This window comes from Sceloporus occidentalis, unplaced genomic scaffold (assembly GCF_023333645.1).
Source record: "Sceloporus occidentalis isolate IW3139 unplaced genomic scaffold, rSceOcc1.0.p SCAF_76, whole genome shotgun sequence".
Lineage (NCBI taxonomy): Eukaryota > Metazoa > Chordata > Lepidosauria > Squamata > Phrynosomatidae > Sceloporus > Sceloporus occidentalis.
This window is the reverse complement of record NW_028317056.1, coordinates 1,022,207-1,033,908: the sequence shown is the minus strand read 5'-3', so window position 1 is coordinate 1,033,908 and position 11,702 is coordinate 1,022,207. Positions and strand designations below refer to the sequence as shown.

At 48.8% G+C, this 11,702-nt stretch overlaps 1 protein-coding gene across 1 annotated transcript; it reads right to left on the bottom strand.

The window, feature by feature from the left end:
* Positions 1–950: 950 nt before the first annotated feature.
* Positions 951–6,473, bottom strand: LOC149285684 (battenin-like). The gene is made up of 15 exons (XM_089494787.1): positions 6,425–6,473; positions 5,669–5,747; positions 5,463–5,553; positions 4,873–4,929; positions 4,373–4,452; positions 4,152–4,237; positions 3,993–4,065; positions 3,392–3,535; positions 2,996–3,114; positions 2,741–2,787; positions 2,318–2,386; positions 1,854–1,909; positions 1,588–1,681; positions 1,353–1,499; positions 951–1,070 (listed from the first exon to the last, which is right to left on the bottom strand). The coding sequence occupies exons 1-15, from the start codon at positions 6,471–6,473 to the stop codon at positions 951–953; spliced, it is 1,311 nt and encodes a 436-aa protein (XP_089350913.1).
* Positions 6,474–11,702: the final 5,229 nt, after the last annotated feature.

The window sequence follows — 11,702 nt, the reverse complement described above, 5'->3', positions numbered from 1 at the left end:
GCTGCGCCGGCACAGTCACCCAAACCGGAAGCTCGCCTCGCTTCCGCTATTTAATCCAGTGAGGACTACATTACCCAAAATGCCCCGCGTACCATGATTATTGATCCGCATGGCAAGACGGGATGTGTAGGCACTCACTGCGGGGGTAATGGACTACATTATCCGAAATGCACCGCGACCAAACCCTTTTCATTGCTACTGCGGCAAGTCAGCGGTTTCAGGGCACGTGACGCTACCCAGTATCCTTTGCGGCGAGGTTACCTGATCATTTTCTCCTCACGGCCCTTGCTCGGCGTACAGACGTACTCTCTCGCTGCAGAACGGAGGCCGCGGGTGTTATAGCCCCGAGTATCACGTTTTGGGGCCTGAACATCGTTGTATCGGACTGCGTCTCCTCTGCTCGCTCATAGACTGCGGTATTTTTGTCCTGTGAGACGCGCACTGAAAGCAACAGTAACCCCAAAGTGTGTAAGGTGTTAAAAATAAACAAAAACAAGTACCGGGGAGGAGGAAAAAAAAAAAAAAAAGCAACGATTCATCATGGAAACTATGGCTTTGTACCAGTATTTTATTCAGCTACCCCTGGCATCTGCCGCCTGGGCTCCAGTTTTACAACCAGACAATTTTTATGTTGGAACGATGAATAAAACCTAAGAACTAAGAGGAAAAGCGTCATACGTTGATTAAAAAAAACTATTTTTAAAGCATAAAAATATTTTGAATAATTTATCAGTCTCAGCATGGAAACTAAAAAAAAAATAAAAAACGGCGTCCTTATGATTTTCTCAATCCGAATCCAGAAATGGGAGGAGGAGGGCAGATTTAGGCAAAAAAAATAAAATGCCTAATTTGGTCGGTCCAAAACTTTCCAGAACGCGGTAATGCCTAGCGGTCTATTCGGACCTGAAAGTGCGTGGTGGAGTTTTGCACGCGGTTTCGCCTCCGGAGGGTCATCCCAGGCTGCAGAAGTAGTTGTGGACCGGAATTGCGATCGCCCCGGATATAGAAATCCCCAGGGTGTCCGACACGCAGGCGGCTCCCATGGCAAACTCCTTGTGCTCCGGCTTACTCTGCGGCAAAAAAGGGGTTAAAGCACCAAATTAGTCATATTTATTTAGAAGATGGAGATTTTCCCCTAAAATATATATTTTTTTTTGTAACCATTTTTTTTTATTATAAATTTTGTCTTTGCCTGAATTTTTTTTTATATATATATAAAGATTTAATCACAGACTTTCTCGGTAAGGAGCGCGACGTTCTAACGTTCCGCCTCCGTCTTTGCGAAGGTTCCGCAGGAGAGTTATTGCTGCGCACAACATGGCCGAACAAGGCCAAAGACGACGACCGCTCACCTCCTCGGCGATGTTGTTGAACGTGTTCACGTAGGCCGCTCCGCCGAGCAAACCCTCAAATACGATTATCAGGAAAATAACCGGAATTCCGAGATGAGGGAGGAAGAGGCGATAAATCCCGACGAGAAGGAACGTGGCGACAATACACTAGGGTACAGATGGAGAAAAGTGACGAGGGAGAAAAGCCTGGATTTATGTGATAAAAAGAAAGACGGAAGAGTGTGAGCGGCCGCACCTGGAGTACAGAGAGGACCCAAATCCTCCGGATTCTTACACAGCGAAGGGAGGAACGGGACACGAATACTCCCGCCTGGTACAGCATCTGGTACCTGAGAAGGGAGAGGGAAAAACGTACAACAGGAATGATGGGGAGACGGAAGGGCAAAGAGGACTTAAAGGGCTAGGACTTCAGGATGGAGGCAAGTAATGTGTTAATTGTGGGCTGTTTAACCTGGAGATGGGGCAATCACAGAAGCTGTTGGGGCGAAGGAATATCTTTACCATCGGTACTGCTCCGAGTGGCCCATGGAGATGTTTGGAAAATAGATTAATTCATACTGGAAAAATAAAGAAAAAGAATATTATTACCCCCTCACGTAGCAGAACTACCCCTCTGCCTCTGTAACAAGACCCCAGCTCTCCAACGCAGAGTCATCGTGCCTTTGAAAGACGACTTCAGTGGCCGCATTGATGCATAGCGCCGACAGCTCAATCGTCACCAACCCCCAAGACTCTCAGCACCCCAAGCATGTGTCAGTCACTTCCATACTCACGTGTACCACAATTACACGCTTCCCGTGCTCACGCACCGCCGTTCCTGTGTTCACCTGAATTAGTCCCATCCCGAAACTCATAGCACCACCAACGCCATGTCCACCTCCATTAGACCCATCCCAGCACCCAAAGCACCACCATTTCTACCACCGCGTCCAACCCCCTCCGTTCGACCACAACTAGATTCTTACCAGGCCCTGGTTAATAAAATACTCAGCAAAGTAGACCGTGGACAGCGGGATCATGTATTTAAGCAGAGTCTGTGGCGAAGAGAGAGAGAAACAATCGTCAAAAATACTGGCAATAAACCTGGAGAGAAGAAGTGGAGGAGACGTAATGAAAATAAAGCTTCGTGAGAGAGCAGCGAGACGGGGGCGAGCGAGACAGCATGAGACAGCCGCAGTGAACGGGGGCGAGCGAGACAGCATGAGACAGCCGCAGTGAACGGGGGCGAGCGAGACAGCATGAGACAGCCGCAGTGAACGGGGGCGAGCGAGACAGCCGCAGTGAACGGGGGCAAGCGAGACAGCATGAGACAGCCGCAGTGAACGGGGCGAGCGAGACAAGGCGATACAGACAGACAATAAGACAACAACAGAGGTTCCCTGTCTGACCTGGATAATCTCCCACTTCTGCGAGAGCGTTAGATGAGATCTCGTATCTGAGCGAGAGAATCAAAATATGAGGACGTTGGTTCACGTGAGGGAATTTTTTTTTTTATAACTATATAGTTTTTTTTTTAATAGTTTATATTCTGGGACAGAAGAAAAGGAAGGAAAAATAATCCAAACACTATACTAAAATTCTGAATAAATTTGTTTTTTTAATTAAAAAGTTCTCAGTCGGTGAGGTCAGCACAGGGGCCCTACCTGTCTCTCGGGACCCGGAGTCCTGTATTAGGGGCTGTTGGTCACTCAAACAGGTATCCAGGGTTTTTGGAAACACCCATCGAGGGAGCGACGTGGGGGGCTTCAGCAGGAAAAAATAACTGGGAGGGGGAAAAAAAGAAAGATGGGGGCAGAGGAAATGCCTTTCATTACTAACACGAGACAAACAATTGTACTTTTTTCCTCCCCATTCACCACCTGACACTTTTATAGGTGCTTGGGGGAGGCTTGTGGGTGTGGCTTTGTCGAAGCCTCTCCATTTGCCCAGATGGGTGTGCAGATGGTTGGTAGTTGTGTTTGGGTCTATGGGCACCAGGGGTATAAATCCCCTTTCCCTTCAAGCTTTCGCCACTGAATCCCCCCCCCCCCCCCGCTCACCTTAAGAGAAGAAGAACTGGGATGACCAGCATGACAAGGAGGGAGTTCCGCGGGGAGAGTCCGACCTCCGTCAGCCCCAAATACGACAGGGAACCCAGGATTCCGGCTCCTCCGGTTCCAGAGGACCAATACGAAACCACGTCGCTGGGTGAAGAGGGGTATGAAAAGAGGGCATTGAAGAGCGGGATGCAGATGCAACGGAAACACAAGATCCGGGTGAGAAAGACATAGAAACCGGTCGTTAGAATTTTAATAATTAAGCCGGAGCCTTTAATCGCCTTATCTGACATCGAGCGCCTACAGCGCTACTAACAAAGGCAACAGGGTAAAAAATGAGTGGAGTCTAATTGGCAGAACCTTTCTAAATATAATGGTACCCTCATAGTTGCCAACAGTCCAGAACCGTCTGGCACAGTCCTGCATCCTGGCTCGTTTCCTGTGTGCACAGGACGCGTATCAAGGCGATAGGGGAGTGAGCAGTACCGGCACCGGATGGAAGATATGGTGGATCTGTGTCCTCTCCCCATGAAGATCATGAGAACTTCTATATGAAGGTTACCCGGAACAGCCCCCCCAACGCATGGTCAGATTCTAGAAGTACCTTTGGAAGAAAGCGGTGAGACTGAGGAACGTTACTTCTCCAAGTCCCGACGAGATGCTGGCAAACACCACACCTGGGGGCATCAACAGGGATTGTTAACGATACAGGTTACCAGACGGACACGCCGCGCATGTCCACCCAACCGGCAATCACACTCACCGAGCAGACTCACCGCCACCTCGGCGGAATACGACACGATCAAAAAGCTGGCGGCCGCCGTGAGGATGCAGAGAGACACCCTGTAACTGAGAGAGAGAAAAGACAGCCCGTGACCGAAAGAGCGAGAGACGCCCCGTTACTACACAACACGAGGAGCCCTGGTCACTGACACAGATACCCCGACAGGGAGGAATTACAGATGGCGGCCGGTCGTCTCTCACTTGTAGGGGATCAGGTGGATGTAGAAAGGAGCCGTGAACTTGATAACCAGCGTGGGGAGGATGTCTGCGAGGAGCACGGCCTGAAATACAGCACAAAGAGCGATGAGAGGCACCGAGGCGTCACCAGAAAGGGGCGAGACTGAACAAGAGACGGGTCAGGAACCTAAAACTAAGAGACAGATGGAGGAGAGATCAGATATGGGTCTTTAGTCAAGAATCAAACCACTTATTGGGCCAACACATAAGCTTTCAGAACCTCAGAGGTCTCTTGTTCATGTGTTTTTGGGACTAGTGAGGTCTCAGAAGCCGATTTGACATCTTTTTGAATGCTGGCCCAGTAAAATGTATTGCCTTCCACTGAAGACCCCATCTTGTCAATTTTTTGCAGGTCCAGAAAAAAAAGGGTTCTTGCCCGGGTCAGACCCCCCCCCCCGGAATAAACGTATAAAACAACCCAGAGAGGCGAGAAGCGAGAGTCAGCGGGAGACGGCGCCACGTACCGCGGTGGAGATCCGGTTACAATCATAGCGGCTGTTATTGGGGCTGGAGACGTTGAGCTGAGAGAAGAGAGAAAGAAACTCGTCAGCCACCAAACTCATTAACCACGGAACGCGCGTCACATGGCGCGCAACGACACGACTGTACCCTGCCACGGAACGCGCGTCACATGGTGCGCAACGACACGACTGTACCCTGCCACGGAACGCGCGTCACATGGTGCGCAACGACACGACTGTACCCTGCCACGGAACGCGCGTCACATGGTGCGCAACGACACGACTGTACCCTGCCACGGAACGCGCGTCACATGGTGCGCAACGACACGACCACCCAGCCCTGCCACGGAACGCGCGTCACATGGTGCGCAACGACACGACTGTACCCTGCCCTGCCACGGAACGCGCGTCACATGGTGCGCAACGACACGACTGTACCCTGCCCTGCCACGGAACGCGCGTCACATGGTGCGCAACGACACGACTGTACCCTGCCCTGCCACGGAACGCGCTTCACATGGTGCGCAACGACATGACCACTCAGCCCTGCCACGGAACGCGCGTCACTCACTGATACCGTGAAAAGAACTCACCGTGGAGGTCTCATTAGTCTCTGTCCTGAGGATGTCGTGAGCTGCACTGAGCATCACGACGTACGCAAAATTATTACACAGGCCCAGTAACCTGAGAGAGATGAACACAGAGATACCCTTTACACCAAGTCACATCCTCCGCATACCCATGGGGGGGGGTAGTTTGATGGGTCTCCCCAGCCACATTATGTGACATCACAAATTACCAAAACGCTGATAAATTCCTCCAGTGGGAGCGCTCGTCCTTCCGAGGCGGTGGGACGGGGAGGACTTCTTCCTCCTCATCTATAATAAAGGGGAGCAGAATGCGTTATCTATTAAATAAAGTAAAATATATCACCCCGAGAACAGCTGGGGGGTAGAGTTGGATGGCGCGAGGCTGGGGGGGGGTTGGATGGAGTGAGGCTGGGGGGGGGGGGTTGGATGGAGTGAGGCTGGGGGGGGGAGTTGGATGGAGCGAGGCTGGGGGGGGGTTGGATGGAGTGAGGCTGGGGGGGGGAGTTGGATGGAGCGAGGCTGGGGGGGGGAGTTGGATGGAGCGAGGCTGGGGGGGGGGAGTTGGATGGAGCGAGGCTGGGGGGGGAGTTGGATGGAGCGAGGCTGGGGGGGAGTTGGATGGAGCGAGGCTGGGGGGGGAGTTGGATGGAGCGAGGCTGGGGGGGAGTTGGATGGAGCGAGGCTGGGGGGGGGAGTTGGATGGAGCGAGGCTGGGGGGGGTAGACACCTGGAATTACACAAACAGGACGCTCTCCCTGATCCATCAATAATCAGATGCCCTGTAACCGGGATTACTTACAATCTGATATAAATGGATTGGCTAAATCGTCCGGCTGAACGCGTCACTAGGTGGCACTCATTTACTATATGGGTCAGTCAGATTCTCCTGTCCAACCCCAGGAACTAATATAATTTACCCCAAATACAGCCTTCCGGCCTCCAGATCAGGCAGGGAGCTGCGTTACCTTCCCAGTCGGAGCCATAGCTGGTGTTGTCGCTCGGTCTATTCTCCATCTGCGATCATCACTCGGTGTATCCGATCAGCGGTACGGCATGCAGCTTCCTGAATAAACTTCCTGGTTCTCCCAGACTACGCCCCCTCCATAGCTACTGTTACCAAGGATGTGAACTCTTAAAGTGGCGGTGTGCCTCGCCGCGTCATCCAATCGCTTGGCTGTGCCGGTTCATTTATAAAATAATAAAGCTAATTAAAAATACATCGTGATATTACACACAATATAACCCCCAGCGCTGTATACAGTAATATAACCCCCCAGCGCTGTATACAGTAATATAACCCCCCCAGCACTGTATACAGTAATATAACCCCCAGCGCTGTATACAGTAATATAACCCCCCGCGCTGTATACAGTAATATAACCCCCAGCGCTGTATACAGTAATATAACCCCCAGCGCTGTATACAGTAATATAACCCCCAGCACTGTATACAGTAATATAACCCCCAGCACTGTATACAGTAATTTAACCCCCAGCGCTGTATACAGTAATATAACCCCCCAGCGCCGTATACAGTAATTTAACCCCCAGCGCTGTATACAGTAATATAACCCCCAGCCCTGTATACAGTAATATAACCCCCCAGCGCTGTATACAGTAATATAACCCCCAGCGCTGTATACAGTAATATAACCCCCAGCCCTGTATACAGTAATATAACCCCCAGCGCTGTATACAGTAATATAACCCCCAGCGCTGTATACAGTAATATAACCCCCAGCGCTGTATACAGTAATATAACACCCAGCGCTGTATACAGTAATATAACCCCCAGCGCTGTATACAGTAATATAACCCCCCAGCGCTGTATACAGTAATATAACCCCCAGCGCTGTATACAGTAATATAACCCCCCAGCACTGTATACAGTAATATAACCCTCCAGCGCTGTATACAGTAATATAACCCCCCAGCACTGTATACAGTAATATAACCCCCAGCGCTGTATACAGTAATATAACCCCCAGCGCTGTATACAGTAATATAACCCCCAGCGCTGTATACAGTAATATAACCCCCAGCGCTGTATACGGTAATATAACCCCCAGCGCTGTATACGGTAATATAACCCCCAGCGCTGTATACGGTAATATAACCCCCCAGCGCTGTATACAGTAATATAACCCCCCCAGCACTGTATACAGTAATATAACCCCCCCAGCACTGTATACAGAAATATAACCCCCAGCGCTGTATACAGTAATATAACTCCCCCAGCGCTGTATATAACCCCCTAGTGTATATATATATTGTTTTATGGCAATGCTAATGAAGTCCATTCCTTCATAGACTTTCATTAGTCAGAGTCTCCAGCTGTGTGATTAAGACTGAGCCATTCTATTGTTCCCCACAGGCAGTATGATAAGGAGTCGGGGTGTTTAGTAGATCGGGGATCAGATAACAGAGCGAGAATCATACAAACGGCTGATAAAATAATATTCATAAGAGGGTATTTTAATCTGCGGAATCAAGCATTTGGATTATTAAACAATAAATGTTTAATCCTCGGTGATGTTTGTTGATCCAGAATCTCTCGTTGCCGCGTTACATTATACTGTATTTGCTCGATTATAAGACAAGGTTTTTTTCAGAGCAAATACCCCTCGTCTTCTAATCGGGGTCGTCTTATAATCAGACCTCCAATAGAGGTCTGACTATGAGACTAAGATCCAGATCCCCCGCACCGCTGCAGGAGACCTGGATCCTTCTGTCTCCCCCCCCATTTAACACTCCCCCCCCACACACACTTACCGGTGCTTCCAATTTCCTGCTGTATACCGGGGCAGCGGGTTGACGTCCACGCGATCCGCGTAGACAATTTACGCTGCAGCCGGATGGAGGTGTGGCTAGCAGCGGGGGTTGTCTGCGTCCATCGCGCAGACCTTCCCCGACTGTCAGAGATCAGAGTTCCCGGCACCGGTACCCCCCCTGACATACAGCAGGAAATTGGAAGCCCCGGTAAGTGTGTGTGTGGGGGGGAGTGTTAAATGGGGGCATAGGGCATTTCTGGAGGCAGAGTGCTCTATGAAATGCCTTTTAACCCCCTGAACGCCACTCTGCCTCCTGAAATGCCTTATACCTCCCTATATGCCACTCTGCCCCATAATATGGGTGGCATATAGGGGTATAAGGCATTTCTGGAGGCAGAGTGGCACATAGGGGGTTAAAAGGCATATCATGGGGCACAGTGGCATATAGAGGGTTAAAAGGCATATCATGGGCCACAGTGCCATATTGGTGTGGCAAGCCTGGGGGCAGATGTGCGTAACTGGGGGGCAGGTTGGAAAATACAAGGAAATAAAAACAAAAAAATATTTTTCTCAATCATAGCTTTTATTAAAAAATGTAATAGTTTACATGAATTAACATTTACTGGTAAAACTTTTTTCCTTTAGGGTCGTCTTATATTCAGGCTTTTTCTTTTTTTCCTAAATTAATATTCAGATTTTGGGGGGTCGTCTTATAATCGAGCAAATACGGTATATTTACACGATGTGTGTGATGTTGCACTGAGCCTGGCAGCCACTAGAGGGCAGCGCTGTAGTTGTGTCTCAGAGGCACTCTGGGCATCCTGTGAATTCACCAAAATTCTTATTTGTTGCCTTTTCTGAATCCAGATTCTCCCGTCTTCGATTTAATGAATGGATGGCCAATGGGGAAGAGCGACCCCTGAGAATCCTTCTAACTAAGCAGATAAAGCCCAAATAAAACCCTCCACTGATCCAATCTCGTCTTAGATTCAGGAACCGTATGTCTATCCCATGCATATTTAAATTCCCTCACTGTATTACCCTCTACCACTTCTGCTGGGAGACTGTTCCACTTCTCTACCACCCTCTCAGTAAAGTAAAATTTCCTTCCATTCCATCTCAGCCTCTGATCCTCTAATTCTTTCCTTCTTTAAAAGAAAGTTCCCCTCTGTACTTTAGCACGTAACGTGTTTGGAGCCTCTACCACTTCTGCAAGGAGGCTGTTCCACTTATCTACCACCCTCTCAGACCACCTACTGCTTCACTTACAGGCGTGGCTCAGAAGGCTATATTCTGTCGGATACTCGCATCTGTTCAGTTTTCTGAGAGCCGAGAAAATATTTAGCAAAATATTAATTTATTTTATGCAGATTTGCATAGAAAAGCGCCCCGAATTTAGCGTGGGCTTCCGGCAGTGAGAGGGTTACACAGGAGAAGAGGAAGCTGGGAGGTTTCACGCAGGACGATACTCGGTACTGATCTATCGCTTCTCACCGATGGCGCTTTTATTGCCACTTCCCACTGAGAGGATCTGAAATAAAAGCAGAAGCGGCGAGACAGACAGCGCTGGACGACTGCTGAGACGATCGCATCGGGACAGCAGCATGGAGTTCCTGCAGAGACATCTCCCCCGAGTCTACCAGGCCGTGCAGAACGCTCTGGTGAGAACTCCGTGTACCCGAGTCGGTGGGTGGGTGACGGGGGGGATAGAGGGGGTGGGGATCAGGATGTGAGGGGGTTAATAGCGGAGAGCCCTGGGGCGAGCAGAGGAGGCGACGCATGGAGGGAAAATAGAGCTCCAGCAGGATCATTGTACAGCGCCACGGAATATGATGGCGCTATATAAAACAATAAATAATACTCATCCATACGGGGTTTGGCTGCCCAGCCGTGCGAGATGTCTGAATATATAAACTCTGATACTCTGGTGCCCGCTGACCCCCGTTCTCTCTGTGTCCCAGGAATACCTGAGCACCGTCACAGCACAGATTTTCAGCCCCCCACCGAATGCCCCTCATCCTTCGCACCCCAGTAGTAATGTTGCCCTTGGAGTCGAAGCAAGTGAGAGCCCAGAGATCTCGGAGTCTTCCCGGTCTGTGACCGTCGGCACTCAGGTATTGGACACATCATTGTAAAGAGGGGAGGGCTGGCAACTTCTTGCCCAGGGGGGGCAGGTAAGGCCAAGTGGCCTCATCAGCCTCTTGTTCCCCAGGTAATTAACATATGCACTGGAGCACATATTTACACACACATTCATGCTACACACAGGTATACACACATTAACACATACACACTCATACTAACACATAATCACACATATTCATGCTAACACGCTCATGCTAACACATACACTCTGAAACACACATACACACTCATACTAACACATAATCATGCTAACACGCTCACACATATTCATTCATGCTAACACGCTCATGCTAACACATACACTCTATAACACACATACATACTCACTCCATCCTAACCACCTTACCCTCTTTCTCACTCCCCACCCTCTCTCTCTCGCTCCTTCACTCCCCTTACCCCTTTTCCTTCCCAGAGCCTTTCTTTTTAGCTTTTACTAAAATTATTTTTCAAAAATATTGCTGTTTTCTTTTTTTACCCCAGTTGCAGTTTTTGCCCCCATAATATAAAGTTTTCAGGCAGCTGCATATCAGCCGTTTGTATGATTCTCGCTCTGTTATCTGATCCCCAATCTACTAACCCCCCCGACTCCTTATCATACTGCCTGTGGGGAACAATAGAATGGCTCGGTCTTAATCACCCAGCCGGACTCTCTGATAAGAATATAAAATATAAATGTATAACCACCCCCGGCCGCAGGCTTTATTCTGTAATAAAAGTGAAAAAAGGGAAGTTCCACAAAGTAACCGAATTAAAGAGGCATCTGGGAAGATACGGCGACACGTTAATTACCAATAAAAAGTAAAGCTTCTTCATCATAAAATAACTGATAAAGTGCAAATAAACGTCAATCGATCAGAATCTTTATATGCATTTTATCAGCGTTATCTCGCAGGCTTCACAGGTCCGCTCGTCACATAAGTCGAAGCTGCTTCTTGCAACATCGGAAGTCGTGGTTAAAAAGAAATTACAGATCAGGAAACCAAAAACACAACAGATCTCTCATGGTCACCTTTAGAACCAGCGCCAGTTAAAGGGACCCTCTATGCAGACAACAAAATGTTACATTCTAACTACGAAAGGGGCAATTATTGAGTTAATTGCTGCATGGAATCAAAATAATTATATATATATTTTGCTGAAGATAAGAAGTAGCAAGTATTTTATGAAAATTAAAGAAATGGATTATGAGTGCGGCAGCTGCAGTTTAATGTTGATAAATGTAAAATAACGCACTTGGGAGGTAAAAATCCAACCGCGGAATATGTCATTGGGGACAGCACAAGAGAGGTGCATGGGGGTAATTATTATTAAAGGTAAGCAGACAATGC